The 16,868-nt window shown below is 47.5% G+C and overlaps 1 protein-coding gene across 5 annotated transcripts in view; it reads left to right on the top strand.

Annotated features, from left to right (window-relative positions):
* Positions 1–24: 24 nt before the first annotated feature.
* Positions 25–16,868, top strand: part of OSGEP (O-sialoglycoprotein endopeptidase) — a 62,115-nt gene continuing 45,271 nt past the window's right edge. For 2 of the 5 annotated variants that reach the window (XR_015049570.1, XM_085847381.1), the window contains exons 1-5: positions 26–339; positions 10,410–10,529; positions 10,733–10,908; positions 13,205–13,300; positions 13,402–13,451. Coding sequence is in view for 4 of the 5 variants with exons in the window: in XM_085847381.1 (XP_085703507.1) it covers positions 225–339; positions 10,410–10,529; positions 10,733–10,908; positions 13,205–13,300; positions 13,402–13,451 (557 nt within the window). In the remaining variant the exon portion in view is untranslated. Of the gene's footprint in view, positions 340–8,369; positions 8,398–10,409; positions 10,530–10,732; positions 10,909–13,204; positions 13,301–13,401; positions 13,452–16,868 lie in introns of those variants that run through there. The other 3 variants (XM_085847382.1, XM_085847380.1, XM_085847383.1) reach the window with 3 other exon arrangements.

Below are 16,868 nucleotides of genomic sequence, written 5' to 3'. Positions count from 1 at the left end.
TCACCGAGTTTTATGGTTTAAAGCGAAATTATTTCGTGTGAGAGTGACGTATGATGGCGCACGTGGTGCACATCCGCCGAGAGTAGCGCAGCGCGGCCTTGTCCGGCGGGCGAGGTGTTTGTTTGTCCGTTCAGGATTCGAACGTTTGGGTGTGAAGGAATTCAGATGGAGTTTTGACGCAGCACGCTGGACGGCTTGCGGTCACGTGGTGTGTGATCACCGGGATGCCTGTGGTGCTGGGGATGGAGGGGAGTGCCAACAAACTCGGGGTAGGGATCGTGCGGGATGGGGTCGTGCTTTCGAACCCGCGGAGAACGTACATCACACCCCCGGGGCAAGGTACGACACGAGCCGCTTGTTCTGGACTTGTCGATGTAATCGATATCTTATTGGGACGAAGCACGGATATTGTACATGGAGTGGGGTTCGGACCATGTCATGTCCCCCGATAATGTTTCCATAATTACACGTTAAATGTCATATTCTGTGTGTGTGTGTTCTGTAAGAGTTTCTCTTCCACTTGTTCTTGGGGATTTATCACACCAGTACGTGCCCGTAAAAAAAAAAAAATTAATAAATAAATATTCAAACCGCGAGCAACAAACAACCACACAGGCCGTTTCGCTCTCACGTGCCCGTACGTGCGTGGCCCGGAAGTTCGCATATTATTCGCAGTTACGATTATTTGCAATTTAGTTTTGATACCCAATTATTCAATTAGCGCCAACGTATTTCACCTTTTTCGCAATGTCGTGGCAAGGAAAAACAAAAAGAGAAGAAAAGAGAGAAAAAATTTTTACTTCCTTGTTCGGAGCATACCAGCACTCTGATGTTACCGAAATTTATGCACCGTCTAATATGAAAACGATCATAACTTGGGGCATTGTGTTTATCTATAAATGCGCATAATAAATCGAGAAATTATTAGAATACACGGTCATCATAATCTGGAAGCCCTAAGTTGTAACCCGTAATGGGGAACGCGGCTGAGCTTCCCTTCCCCATCGGCCGCGCCCACGCAACAACGTGTCTTGTCATTGGTTTGGTAAATAAATGGCCATAACTTGGGAAGCACTTGTCCGATTAATATCAAACCTTGAAAAGGCACATCCTCAGGTCCCCAGCAATATATCTGGCAAGTTTCAATTAGATAGGATCAGTGGTTGTCGCGAAACAGCGGTCACACACACACACACACACACACACACACACACACACACACACACACACACACACACACACACATACACACACACACACACACACACACACACACACACACACACACACACACACACACACACACACACACACGCAGACGCACACACAGACATTGCTGGAATTATAGATAGATGTTGAGCATCAAAACTGGGAGGACATTGTCAGACGTGTATCGAGAAATCGAGCACGGCTCCTGGGATTGTGGACAACACGACTTGTACCCAATGGAGAACACGTGACTAAGATGTGTGTTTATGAAATGATGTCTCCACTCCCTGAACATACACGCAGATAGGCTCCACCCATTGTGTGTTTGTCAAATGTTGTCTCTGCCCCCTGAACATTCACGTAGATAGGCTCCACCCATTGTGCGTTTACCAAATGATGTCTCTGCACCCTGAACAATCACGCAGATCGGCTCCACCCATTGTGTGCTTACTGAATGATGTTTCCATCCCTGAACAGACACACAGGCTCCACCCATTGTGTGTTTATGAAATGATGTCTCCGCCCCCTGAACATTCACGCAGATAGGCTCCACCCCTTGTGTGTTTACCAAATGATGTCTCCACCCCCTGAACTTTCACGCAGATAGGCTCCACCCATTGTGTGTTTACCAAATGATGTCTCCGCCTCCTGAACATTCACGCAGATAGGCTCCACCCATTGTGAGTTTACCAAATGATGTCTCCGCCGACTGAACATTTACGCAGATAGGCTCCACCCATTGTGAGTTTACCAAATGATGTCTCCGCCCCCTGAACATACACGCAGATAGGCTCCACCCATTGTGTGTTTACCAAATGATGTCTCCGCCGACTGAACATACACGCAGATAGGCTCCACCCATTGTGTGTTTACCAAATGATGTCTCCGCCGACTGAACATTCACGCAGATAGGCTCCACCCATTGTGTGTTTACCAAATGATGTCTCCGCCGACTGAACATTCACGCAGATAGGCTCCACCCCTTGAGCGTTTACCCAATGATGTCTCCGCCCCCTGAACATACATGCAGATAGGCTCTGTGGTGTCCGTGGCGCAGCGGAACATGGAGAGCGAGAGCGTAGCAGTAACTCCGCTTGATTGCCCTTCCGGATGTACATCACCGCCACCCCTAGCGGCCGAGTCATGATACACGAAAACCCAATCACGTGATACAGCACACTCCTCCCCTCGTAAAATGACAATTCAAATGATGAAATGACAATATAACATGACCAAACAAAACCAATCAACATTCAAAATCCTCCAAGTACCGCGGCCGTCTCCTGACCCGCCTCGGGCGGGCAGTGACGCCAGACGGCCCAGGCTCAGACGCCTCCCGGCTTGGTCGAGGTGACACCCTCGCCGGACTTGCCCCATCCGCAACAACAACCGCCCCCCCGGCCGACAAGCTTGCTCGTCGTCCTCAAGCAGGACTGAATCAGGTGAACACCCCGTGGTCGTCGACACGTCCGGCCCTAGCGGCACAACGTCTGGCCACGGCGACATCACAGGTGGGGGTCCCACATCGCTCGGCACGGGGGGGGGGGTGACGCTGAACAGCTATCATGCATTTGGTCCACGTGCCGCTTCCACACCTCCCCACCATCAGTCCGCACCATGCAATTCGCCGGCCCCAGAACCACAGAGACCACAGCCGGCACCCATTTGGAACCATGGAAATCATCGCGCAACATTACCCGCTGTCCCACATCAAAACCGCGCAGCAGCGTGGGGCTCGACACCGCCCCAGTCACCGACCCTACAGATCGCAGCAAATCCAGTCTGGACCGCAATGCCCGTCCATAGAGACGAATGGCAGGAGAATCGCCCGTGACAGGATTAATCGCGTTCCTGTAATGGAGAAAAAAGACATCGACCACCGTCTGCACAGGTGCAACACCCCCCCCCCCCCGCCCCCTGCGCAAAGCCCGTTTCAACATCTTAACAAACGCCTCTGCCTGCCCATTCGTCTCAGCATGATACGGTGCGGACCTTAGATGTCGAATACCATTTTGACGCATAAACTGATCAAATACACCTGCGATGAACTGCGGACCGTTATCAGAGACCAGAACCTCGGGTAATCCTTTATTCGCAAAGATCGTCCGCAGTTTTTCTACTGTAATGTTTGCTGATGTATGCTGCATCACTACAACCTCAGGCCATTTCGAGAATGCATCAATCACAATCAAAAACATTTTGCCATTAACTGGCCCCGCAAAATCCACATGGACCCTCTGCCAGGCCCTGTCTGGGATAGGCCATAGTCCCAAAGCTCAACGCGGGTTATCAGCATCTGTTTGGCACGTGGTGCAACGCTTAACCAACTGCTCAATGTCTTTGTCCAACCCCGGCCACCACAACAGGCTACGAGCAAGACTCTGGGTCTTCACGATGCCAAGGTGACTGACATGCAGTTCTTCCAAACACCACTGCTTGAACTTCGGTGGAATCACCGCCCTCATTCCCCACATAACGCACCGTTGGACCAACGACAGCTCCGATGCGCGTGACGCGAAAGGCTGAAATGCCGGTGTTGAAGGTAGATCGCTCCAATTCCCCGTAGAAATCACCTGGACGACACGGGCGAGCACTGGATCATGAGCCGATTCCACCGCGACCTGTTTGGCCATGATCGGCCCACTTTTCACCTGGCCCAGCGCGAACACATCAACCCGGTCGGCCGACTCAGACGCAGCTGGACCCTCCGCGCAAGGTAAGCGCGAGAGCCCGTCGCAGTTAGCATGCTTTTCGGTGCTCCGGAACTGAATATCGTAATCGTAAGCAGCAAGAAACAGACACCAACGCTGTATCCGCACGGCCGCTACCACCGGTACCACGCGTTCAGGTCTTAGGATGAATTGAAGCGGTTTGTGATCTGTCTGCAAAGTGAAATGCCGCCCCAGCAGGTATTGATGAAACCTCCGCACACCCCAGACGAGGCTCAGAGCCTCGCGCTCGATCTGGTCATATTCCCGCTCTGCTGCGGACAGGGTCCGGGATGCAAAACAAACAGGCCGCTCGGAACCATCGTCCATCCTGTGGGAGAGCACTGCCCCGATGCCATATGCATAGCTGTCGCATGCCAATAAGAGCAGACGCGCAGGCTCGTAGTGCACGAGGACCGTATCCTCTGTGAGCAGCTGCTTGACGCGGTCGAACGCCGCCTGGTGTGCAGGCCCCCAGGCCCAGCGCTCGTCCTTCCTGAGCAACCACGTTAACGACGCAAGCTGTGAGCTGAGCCCGCACACGAACCTTTGGTAATACTGGGCCATACCAATGTACGAGCGCAGCTGCGTCTTGTCGCGAGGCAGTGGCATGTGCTGAATCGTCTCCACCTTCCGAGGGCCTTTCAACAGCCCCTCCGGCGTGATGATATGCCCGAGGTATTCCAAGCGCTGCTTGAAGAACGCGCACTTGTCTCTGTTCAAGCGCAGGCCGCACGCTTCTAGCTTCGTCAGCACTTGTGCAATGTTCGCAAGATGTTCGTCCGCCGTTTTCCCCGCAATGAGCACATCGTCCAGGTAGGTTTGAGCGGGCAGGCCAATGCAAACCTGATCCATAGCTTTCTGCCACAAGGCGGGGGCCGAAGCAATCCCAAAACAGAGTCGGGTATATCGATAAAGCCCTTGACACGTGTTGATTGTCAACAGGTCGCTACTCCCGGGATCCATCAGCAGGTGAAAATATGCATCACGCAGATCAAGCTTCGTGAAGTATTGACTCCCCGCCAATCGTGCATATATCTCATCGATTGACGGCAGTGGATATTGCTCCACGCTGAGCCCCGGGTTAAACGTGGACTTGAAGTCCCCGCACAATCGGACGTCTCCATTCCGTTTCAGCACCGTGACGACCGGGGTGGCCCAATCTGAGTATGACACCCGCTCGATCACTCCACAGGCCTCCAGCCTATCCAGTTCACTCTTGACCTTGTCCCGCAGAGCATACGGCACCGGTCGTGGTTTACAAAAACGAGGAACCACCCCCTCCTTCAGGAAGAGTTTTGCTTCCACGCCCTTGAGTTTCCCAAGGTCGTCGCAAAACAAACCTTGATGTCTTTGAAGAATCTTCTCCAACTGATCCTCCCATCGGCTCGGCATGGGTTGCACAAGGTGAACGGCGGCCCAGTCTAGCCTGATGCGGGTCAGCCACTCTCGGCCTAGGAGAGACAGACCCCTCCCCCGCACGACGTACAACGGAAGCGCGCGACCTGGCCTTGGTACCGCACAGACACGTCTGCCATCCCGACTAGCGTTATCTTCTTGCGGGTGTACGTGAACAGTGTGAGGTCGGACCTGATAAGCTTCAGGTCGTTGAGTCTACGCGCGGTCTGTTCGCCGATGATCGACACCGCCACTCCCGTATCAACCTGAAACGTGATCAGCGTGTTGTTCACTTCGAATTCCACCGTCATCGGGCGCGCCGCCGCAGGGCCAATTGAAAACAGGCCCATCAACGGCTGCCGGTTCCGCCCCGGGTCGCTGAGGTCGCCTCTCACATCGCCGTCCATGACGTTAACGGTGGCCAACGCCCCTCGGCACACACACTTCAGATGACCCACCTTGTGACAACGTAAACACACGGTGCTTTTAAACGGGCACACACGGCGCAGGTGTCGACTTCCGCATCCCAAACACCTCCGCGGGGTCACCTCGCCGCTCGTGCGGCGACGTCTGGCCCCGACCCGCACCGAAGGTCGTGCGTGCGTCCCGGGGCGCTCGCGACACCGCGTGGGCCCCTGGGCCATCCGGCATGCCGCGGCCGGTGATGGCCCGAACATCTTCGAAAGTCTGCTCGACAGCTGTAGCAGTGTCGACCGCCGAGGTAAATGTAATGGCTTCACCCTTCAGCCGTAGAACCGCCGAAACCATTTTCGGATCTTGCAAACCAGAAATAAAACGATCTCTGGACACTCCACTGCCGTGAACTTGCAGGCCACAGAAGAATGCTTCACTCGCACCACGAAATCTGCAACGCGCTCCTCCGTACCTTTCGCGAGGCGATCAAACTGGTATCGAGCCAGCTGTAATGACTTCTCCGGCGCCATGTGTGCTTTCATCTTCTGCACAATGTCCTGAAACGACAGCGCGTCCCCACTGGGCTTGACGGCGCCACCAAATCACTCAGCAGTCGATAATGTTCCGCCGATAGCGAGGCGAGCAAGATCGACTTCTGTTTGCTCTCGTCGACCACATCATTCCCGTGGAAATAGCACCCCAACTGTTCTGAAAACAATTCGAAGTCGTCTCCGACGAAAACGGGCACCTGTCCGTGCGCCGTGACTCGTCGATCCCATCCTCGTCGCCAAATGTGGTGTCCGAGGTGCAGCGGAACATGGAGAGCGAGAGTGTAGCAGTAACTCTGCTTTATTGCCCTTCCGGATGTACATCACCGTCACCCCTAGCGGCCGAGTTATGATACACGAAAAGCCAATCACGTGATACAGCACAGGCTCCACCCCTTTTGCGTTTACTAAATGCTGTCTCCGCCCCCTGAACATACATGCAGATAGGCTCCACCCCTTGTGCATTTACCAAATGATGTCTCCACCTCCTAAAAATACACACAGATAGGCTCTACTCCGAGTGCGTTTACCAAATGATGTCTCCGCCCCCTGAACATACACGCAGATAGGCTCGACCTCCTTGTGTGTTTACCAAATGATGTCTCCGCCCCCTGAACATACACTCAGATAGGCTCTACCCCAAGTGCGTTTACCAAATGATGTCTCCACCCCCTGAAAATACACTCAGGTTCCAACCATTGTGTGTTTATCAAATGATGTCTCTGCCCCCTGAACATACACACAGATAGGCTCTACCCCGAGTGCGTTTACCAAATGATGTCTCCGCCCTCTGAACATTCACGCAGATAGGCTCCACCCCTTGTGTGTTTACCAAATTATGTCTCCACCCCCTGAACATTCACGCAGATAGGCTCCACCCCTTGTGTGTTTACCAAATTATGTCTCCACCCCCTGAACATTCACGCAGATAGGCTCCACCCCTTGTGTGTTTACCAAATTATGTCTCCACCCCCTGAAAATACACTCAGGTTCCAACCATTGTGTGTTTATCAAATGATGTCTCCGCCTCCTGAACATACACACAGATAGGCTCTACTCCGAGTGCGTTTACCAAATGATGTCTCCGCCCTCTGAACATTCACGCAGATAGGCTCCACCCCTTGTGTGTTTACCAAATTATGTCTCCGCTCCCTGAACATTCACGCAGATAGGCTCCACCCCTTGTGTGTTTACCAAATTATGTCTCCACCCCCTGAAAATACACTCAGGTTCCAACCATTGTGTGTTTATCAAATGATGTCTCTGCCCCCTGAACATACACACAGATAGGCTCTACCCCGAGTGCGTTTACCAAATGATGTCTCCGCCCTCTGAACATTCACGCAGATAGGCTCCACCCCTTGTGTGTTTACCAAATTATGTCTCCACCCCCTGAACATTCACGCAGATAGGCTCCACCCCTTGTGTGTTTACCAAATTATGTCTCCACCCCCTGAAAATACACTCAGGTTCCAACCATTGTGTGTTTATCAAATGATGTCTCCGCCTCCTGAACATACACACAGATAGGCTCTACTCCGAGTGCGTTTACCAAATGATGTCTCCGCCCTCTGAACATTCACGCAGATAGGCTCCACCCCTTGTGTGTTTACCAAATTATGTCTCCGCTCCCTGAACATTCACGCAGATAGGCTCCACCCCTTGTGTGTTTACCAAATTATGTCTCCACCCCCTGAAAATACACTCAGGTTCCAACCATTGTGTGTTTATCAAATGATGTCTCCGCCTCCTGAACATACACACAGATAGGCTCTACTCCGAGTGCGTTTACCAAATGATGTCTCCGACCTCTGAACATACATGCGGATAGGTTCCACCCCTTGTGTGTTTACCAAATGATGTCTCCGCCCCCTGAACAGACACACAGATAAGCTCTACCCCGAGTCCATTTACTTGTTTGTGAAAAACATATAATTTGTGATCCCTCTACGCTCCTCCCCCCACCCCCCTCCTCTGTCTGGTACATGACGGATTGTTGGACGTTATGCACCAGCCATCTTTCATCACAGATGACAGGATAATATGGGTTTCATGCAAGAAATGTTTCACAAAGATGGATGAAGCATTCAATCCTTCCACACAGTAACTGGACATGAAAAGTTGAGAACGTGATTGAAAATTTGCATTGCTTGACTTCTAATAATCTTCTATTTGTGCACATTTACCAAACCCCTTACCTGGTTGTGACCATAATAAACTTGACGCATGACTAATTAATTAACAAGTTGGAATTTTTTATGCGACTGATGAATAGAATTTAACACAAATGCCTAACTCGAGAGTTAATCGAACACAATACCCCACGTGGGCCCTTATGTCGTCTGTGGCTGCTGGTTGCATCATTACTGGGAGCGCAGATGTGCCCCCCCCCCCCACCATTCCAGTAAGCTGGTACTCATTTTCCCGACCTCGGAAGGCAGACAGGCTGAGTCAATAAATACAAGGCGCAGAGAGGTGAAGTTCACTGTACGTGATATAAAACGAGTGTTCATTTACATTGTGCGATGTCCAATAAATAAAAGAGATAAAAGCATACCTGTACTGACACTAGGCCAAGGCTTCGGACTTTGGCACGCTCACGATGCTGTACCCTCGAAACGAAATGTCCCAGAAGATAACAAAAATAGGGCAACATTTGTACATGCAGTGTTTTAAAATAACGCTTCTTGCTATGAATTGAAACATCACATCTTCCAGTCCCCTTGAACAGTTTTGGATAAAATAATTCCAAACCGTCATTTTGGACGGGATTTTGTACGTTGATGTATCGCTTGGTTTTGGACACATGGTAAAGGCGATTTGTGTTCTGCAGTCTTCAGGTATTTAATTCAATTTAAATGAAGGTTTAAATTGTACAAACTCAAAACTGTACAGCTCAATCAGAGGAAGTATGTGGCACCCTTTCGCCTTCCTCTCCACCACCCATCCATCCATCCACCGGAACCATACTCTGTGCAGAGCGTTGGTGCTGCCGAAGCAGTCTCCTTAGGCAGCCGCAAATGTCGAACTTGAAGTGTTCCAGCTTGTATCCCGACGTCTCTCCTCGTCCTCAGTCATTCATCCCCATGTTTTGTCCGATTATTGTCCCCTATGTCAGTGCGTTTCGTTGTATACTTTCCATCGCCTACACTATTATATGAGCCTATGCTCGCTGTACAATCGGACATGGGCATGGCTTTCGGTGAATCTCGGATAATTGAATTCTCACCGGCACTTTGATGTTTGCTCGTTCATCGTGGTTGTCTATAATGGCCGGTGGTTTGTAGCACTTCCTTTCGTCGTGAGTTGACCCGTTTGTTGCCACACCGCACAATGGCGGCGAAACATCACCCTTTTTAATCGTTCAATAGGCTGAAATACCATCAGTCACATTGTTTAAAATATGCGTGCACCTCCCGCGTCCCCCCAACAGGGTGGTTGGATGAAAATGTATTTGTGAAGGACTGCTTAGTGTCACAGGCATGAACATTCTTCATTCCAAACAGGAGTTCGCTCAACAATCTCTAGCGGTTTTTATCCTGGGTTGTGTGAACATGCGTCGAATGATGTGCTCCTTTTGATAGCAAATCCAAAGCTTGCCATACTTATTACCTTTTCCGATGAAGCATTGGCATCTGATGAGCAGATACCTCCATCTGAATAATCCTTAGTAAAGCTGTCTTGCACGGCGTTGGTCAATGATGACGTCATTTATGGAAAACGGCATGCACAGCTGTTTGAAATGGCGTTTATGTCATACTTACGTTGACACAATAGCCGAGACGTACCCGTCTTTGAGTTCCCTCATCTTAGTTTAGATTCCAACGCCAACTCGAGATGGCCATCGTTGAGTATGCTGCCCTCCAGAGGGGAAGTTAAGCCAGTTGAACAATCTTCTTTCATTCGGTGGTCAATGTTAATGATCCCATGTTTATTTTTTTTCTCAAAAATGGCAGGCCATTGTGTGCTGATAACCTGGCCAAATCTGAACTTCCTGGCATGACATCAGCATAGCCATACCCTAGGAAAGATGCAACCAGCAACTAGGTACCGCAGATGAATGAACGAATTGATGAATGAATGAGGGGTAAGACGAAGGAAATGTGTATCCTATCCTCTGATTATTGTGCAGGATTCTTGCCTCGTGACACTGCCCGCCACCATCGTAAACACATCCTTGCGGTGCTGAAGGAATCACTCCAGGAAGCAAATCTCCAACCATCCGACATTGACTGCATTGCCTTCACTAAAGGTTCACAGAAACTTCGGATGACATGCTGACCTCTTCGTGTTATCTGCAAATCAATTACCACTTTGTTTTGAAACCACTAAAACTTCAATTTAAATTGGACAGGTGGATATAACGTGTGCATAATGCGAAGAGTTTGTGCGGTTGTTGTGGGGATGATTGCGGAAGCACTTGTTATGGCAATGGTGCGTGAACTTGGCTTGCAGGACCTGGCATGGGAGCTCCACTGGCAGCAGTTGCCGTGGTTGCTCGCACGCTTGCCCAGCTGTGGAACCGCCCAATGGTTGCGGTAAATCACTGTGTGGGTCACATCGAGATGGGCCGCCTGGTCACTGGTGCAGGAAATCCAACGGTGCTCTATGTGAGTGGAGGAAACACCCAGGTGGGTTGTTGTCCTATCATGCTCAATCTCTTGTGGACACAAGCATGAGTATTCAGTATTGCTGTTTCAAATACCATGGTGGAGTGATCTGTCTCTCTGGGTGTCATTTGGTTGTTTTGCTTCTAAACGATGCACGTTTTTCACAAGGAGCGTTGGAACGCTCAATAGCGTATACCCATCAAAGTGACCCCACCTGCCAAGGTAGCCGATAGGTATGCACACTCACCTACCTCTGAGCTGTCTCGCTTGGGTTTGAATTTGGGCCGAGCTATACACGGTCATTCTGGTGTTTCACAGGCAGGGTGATTTCCCCAATGTGTGTGCCGTCCCCTCGACTGGATGTCAACCTGGACCGCCCTGTCTTCCGGTATTAGTTGGTGTAAGTTAAAGATCCCATGATGTCCTCCGCAAAGAGTAGACGAGCTCTCGCGGACACCCTGAACAAATTACAAATTCCTGCTCTAACCTACGGGGACATGCATCAGCGGCACAGCCGTGTTCTCGGTGAATAATGCTCCTCGCAGCCGTGTGCTGCATGCAAAAGAAGAGGAACAAATATGCTATTCTCTTCCACTCCAACCTCGTACTCCCATACCCACGCTATGTTTTTGTTTTCTTCCAAATCTTCCTCTTTTTCTTTTTTTTAAAGTGTGGTTTAAATTTACTCGCCCATGTATGCAATCGGTAAATACCTCAATGACTATAAGTTTATCAAATCATGCAACTCAGATTGTACAGTTAAAGTCGCAATGTAATAGCCATTTGCCACATCATGCCTGTGCCATATCCATATTTAGCACATCATGCTTCAGCATATCTCCACACTCCGACACACTGTAGGTAGCACTAATTACACAGGTAACCATAAGGAGAATGTTTGGCCAGAATACAAACACACAATGGGTTACTCTTTATCAACCATATATATATATATATATATATATATATATATATATATATATATATATATATATATATATATATATACATATATATATATATATATATATATATATATATATATTAACCATCGACAACATAAATATGGACAGGACAGCTGGTTTTATCTCAATATGAGAGACAGAATTGCAATTCCATCATGTGGAGCAATCACTCCTCATAGGTATGAATTATTTGTTAGGCCTATGTGGAAACCTGTCCTTCATGTTGTGACTTGCACCTTGTCCAGGAAGTTGTGAACCAGTTCAGGCTAGAACTAATTTGAGCTTGAACCCAACTCTATGTTTCCTCATGCCTTGCTCAGCTTGACACCATGAAAACTAAGGCCCTCAAGATTATTGCAATTTCCCCTGTGATGAAGCTGAATCTATTGGCCTCTCATTTTCCCACTGCAGAAAGGTTGGTGGTCTCTCTGTTCTCTTGTTTCCTTTATGGTTTTGCACCCTCTGCTCTTTCCGTGCTTTGCCTCCCACCCCCCTCCACTCCCATGATTCTGAAGGGCACACATAGTCCACCATCAACCCCATTCTGGTGAAACTACCTCAATCCAAAATCACTGCTCACCTCCATTGATTCGTTCTTCTTTTTCCCCACCTCTGGAACGAACTTCCACATTCTCTTCAAATCCCATTCTTCCCTCCAAGTCATCAAGACAACTGTTCATCACCATCTCAGATCATTGCCAATCCAAAACCATGATTTTGTTTTTTTTTCTACCCCCATTAACCCATTCCCCTACCCCCAAGCCCACTTCCTTCCAACATATTTTTTTCCTTCCTGAGAGTTTCCTTCTGTATCCATCTTGTTCACCCCATCTGTGCTCTCCCACCCTTCATTCCTCCCCAACAACCATTGTTTATCCAAGTTACCCTCCATTTTGTCCCTCGGCCCTGTTGTTGATGTTTTCCATCTTATATATTTGTATTTCTCTTTCTCTTTCTCTCTCTTTTTCTCTCTCTCTCTCCATGGTTCATTTTGTCCTGTTGCGTCCTGATCTGTCCAGTGTTCTTGCTCTTCCACGAGCCTTAACTCTCTACACAAAGAAAAGAAACGTGACAATTTGGAACGGTGATTGTGTTAGTGAGTCTGACGTTACAATTCCGGCCTGAACTAATCCATTGATTTCCAGTGGCGTTCCTTGTCCTTTATGCAATTTCTGTACAAATGGGCTGTGGCTATTAGCTGATGGATTATTTTGATTATGGTTTTATTCACATTCTGTTTAACTATTCTTGTGCAAGTTCCTCAATGAGCCCGAGGCGTTGTTATAAAAATCAATGTTTTGTGGAAATTGGTGACATTTGTCAACTGCCCCCCCCCTACCCCCTCTGGACAGGTGATCTCATATCTTGAGCGGCGATATCGTATCTTCGGCGAGACAATTGACATTGCCGTGGGAAACTGTCTCGATCGCTTTGCACGTGTACTCAAGGTATAACCAGGTGGAGTGTTGGAGACGTCGAGGTATTACATTATCGTTATACATAAATATCTCACAATTTCTACAACATTTGCTTTGCTTTGTTGCACCAGATATCGAATGATCCGAGCCCTGGGTACAACATTGAGCAGATGGCTAAACGGTGAGTGTAAATGTTCCTCATCTTACTTTATTTGTTTGTTTTCCTAATTATTGATGTGCTCATAAGTGGAACTGGTCAAGGCTCGGGGGAAGAGCTGGATGATTCTGTACACTGACCTTTGACCTATAATATGTGGACAAGGAATATTCATGCAGATAAACAGTGGGGGAAGAAATTTACCGTGGGATGGGAGGCGGCATGAAAAATGATAATCTGTGTGTGTTGTCTCGTTTGGTGTGCTAATTTGGAGCAACATGGTGTGGTTTTTCAAAAACCCTTTATAATCGTAAATTTATACACGAGAAAAATTTTTTTTTCCCCCACATCTAGTCAATGAGGATTCTTGCTTTCAAAAAACACTTTATAATAATAATAATAAAAACAATAATAACACTAATACAGTGGGATTCTCATTTAGTCAATGGTGTAATTTATTTTAGACGTGTGTGTGTGTGTGTGTGTGTGTGTGTGTGTGTGTGTGTGTGTGTGTGTGTGTGTGTGTGTGTGTGTGTGTGTGTGTGTGTGTGTGTGTGTGTGTGTGTGTGTGTGTGTGTGTGTGTGTGTGTGTGTGTGTGTGTGTGTGTGTGTGTGTGTGTGTGTGTGTGTGTGTGTGTGATATGATATGGATTTGCATATCAAAGTTGCCCTCCCATGCCAGCTGCCAACTGGGCATCCTCCATCGTACAAAATCCTTCCTTGGCAAATGTGAACTCCTATCCACCTACAAGTAGTGCTCTGCCCTCTGGGCCCTACCTCACACCCTGCTCAGCTTGATGACATGGAAACCAAGGCCTTCAAGATCATTAGAATCTCCCGTGCTGAAACTGAGTCTATCACTTCGCCATTGCAGACAGGTCAGTGGTCTCTCTGTCTTCTACCGCCTCCTTTCTGGTCTTTCCGTGCTTTGTCCCTCTCAGGTTTCTGCAGGGCTCTCACGATCCACCATCAACCCCTTCTGGTGAAACTACCAAAATCCAGGCTCACTGCTCACTTCCACTCATTTGTTCCTCTCTTTTTTATTTTCTTTTTTTCCTGCCTGTGGAATCGACTTCCACATCCTCTTCAATCTCATTCCTCCCTCCACGTCTTCAAGACAGCCGTTCACCGCCATCTCAGATTGTCGCCATTCTAAAACCATAATCTTTTCTACCCTCATTAACCCCACCCAAATCTCTCCTCCCAATTTAATGGGGGTAATAAATATCATGAGTTAGGTTGCGGAATGACACGAGGTGGCAGTGAACTACTTGCTTGACATTCTGGAGGGAAGGGTGGGAAAGAACAGTCTCTGTAAAGTGGTTCTACAGACAGGAGAAGCGAGGAATAAAATAGTTGAGGTGTACAGTCAGCCTGGATTTTGGAAATATAACCAGGACGGGATGACTGGAAGGACATGTGAATTCTGTAGTATTTGGGGAGGGTCGGAGGAGTGAGAAAGCAGATGGTGAACTATAATCTGCTTAAAATGAAGATGATTGCAAGTGGGATAACAGAGTGCATGGGTAACTATGGAGGATTCCTCTTTGTGGTGGTTGCTTTTTACCTGTGATGTTACCCTGCTTTTTGACTGACAGTTATATTCAAGTAGACATGTGTATAAAAATAATAATAAATGACCAGACATTTAAATAAAAACAATCCTCTTCTGGAAGTGGTCAAAATTGGCAGCACCTCTTCTTTTTCCTCCTCCTTCAATGAACGGCGACATTTTTATGATTCCCGGAGGGAGGCATTACGTGTTTAGTCTTTGTGTCCCGCCTTTTGCGGAAAAAAAAGAAGTTTGTTTTCATTATGAGGCAGAATTTCAATTCGCTGATATTATGAGTTGGCTATACCGGGAACCATCAGTGATCTCCGATCGCAGCCCTCAAGTTATATATGGTACGCATCGTAGTCAGAGGGAAACTTAATAACCTGGTAACATCAGTGGCATGTTCACCATCATCCATTCGACGAATAACATCTGCAGTGGTGAGAAAAATTTGTGAACCGCTTAGAATATTCTCTATTTCTGCATAAATTTCACCTAAAATGTGATCAGATCTTCATTGAAGTCCTAATAATAGATAAAGAGAACCTGATTAGCCAAATAACACACAAAATCTGTTTTTTCATTTATTTATTGAGGAAAATGATCCGACATTCGATTTATTTGTTGGAAAAGTACGTGAACCTTAACATTCAGCAACTGCTGAACCCTTGAGCAGCAATAACTTCAACCAAGCGTTTCCTGTAACTTTTGATCAGTCCTGCACATCGGCTTGGAGGAATTTGGCCCATTCCTCCTTATAGAACTGCTTCAACTCAGAGATATTTGTGGGTTTTCTTACATGAACTGATCGCTTCAGGTTCCACCACAACATTATAATTGGGTGAAGGTCTGGACTGTGACTTGGCCATTCCAAAATGCAAAATCGCTTCTGCTTCAGCCACTCTCTTGTAGATTTACTTGCGTGCATAGGATCGTTGTCTTGCTGCGTGATCCACTTTCTGTGAAGCTTCAGCTCATGGATGGATGCCTTGACATTCTCCTGTATAATTTGCTGGTACAATCTAGAATTCATGGTTCTATCAATGATGGCAAACCATCTTTGTCCTGAGGCAGCAAAACAGCCTGAAACCATGATACTCCCACCACCATGCTTCACAGTTGAGATGAAGTTTTTATGTTGGAATGCAGTGTTTGGTTTTCAACAAACATAACTTTCCTCATTTAAACCAAAAAGTTCTACTTTCGACTCATCTGTCCACAGAACGTTCTTCCAATAGCCTTCTGGATCATCCAGGTGGTCTTTGGCAAACTTGGGACGGACGGCAATGTTTTTCTTGGAGAGCAGTTGTTCCCTCCTTGCTATTCTTCCATGTACATCATTCTTGTTCAGTGTTTTCCTGATGGTGGACTCATGAACGATGACATTAGCCAATGCAAGAGAGGCCTGCAGATCCTTAGACGTTACTACAGAGTTCTTTGTGACCTGGATTATCGTATGTCTTGCCTTTGGAGTGATTTTCATTGGAAAGAGTAACAATGGTGTTTAATTTTCTTCATTTGTACATTACACTGGGGAACAAAGTTTTTGTTGCATTGATACCAGCACTTGACCCTACCTAATTTGAGTGTGCTGAATTCAAATCTGAAGTTAGTTTCTCTCTGTAAGTTCTAGATTTTTTGTAATCCACCATTATCAACATTTATTTAGTAAGTTACAATTTGTTTAAAAGCAAATTTATATTAAACATATATTTTGCAATTCAACATTTTCAACATTTATTTGGTAAGTTACAATTTGAATTAAAAGCAAATTTAAATTAACATATATTTCGACATAAAGACGATAGGTGATTCAGAACAATTGATAAGGATGGAATGCAAAGTTCAAATAGGTCCTATTTAGGCAAGAATTTGCACTTGTCGCT

This window comes from Eptatretus burgeri, chromosome 11 (genome assembly GCF_056783735.1).
Source record: "Eptatretus burgeri isolate ZD-2024b chromosome 11, Ebu_testis_v1, whole genome shotgun sequence".
In the NCBI taxonomy this organism is placed as follows: Eukaryota; Metazoa; Chordata; class Myxini; order Myxiniformes; family Myxinidae; genus Eptatretus; species Eptatretus burgeri.
Note: the sequence above shows the minus strand (reverse complement) of the source record. Positions and strands in the feature narration are given on the sequence as shown.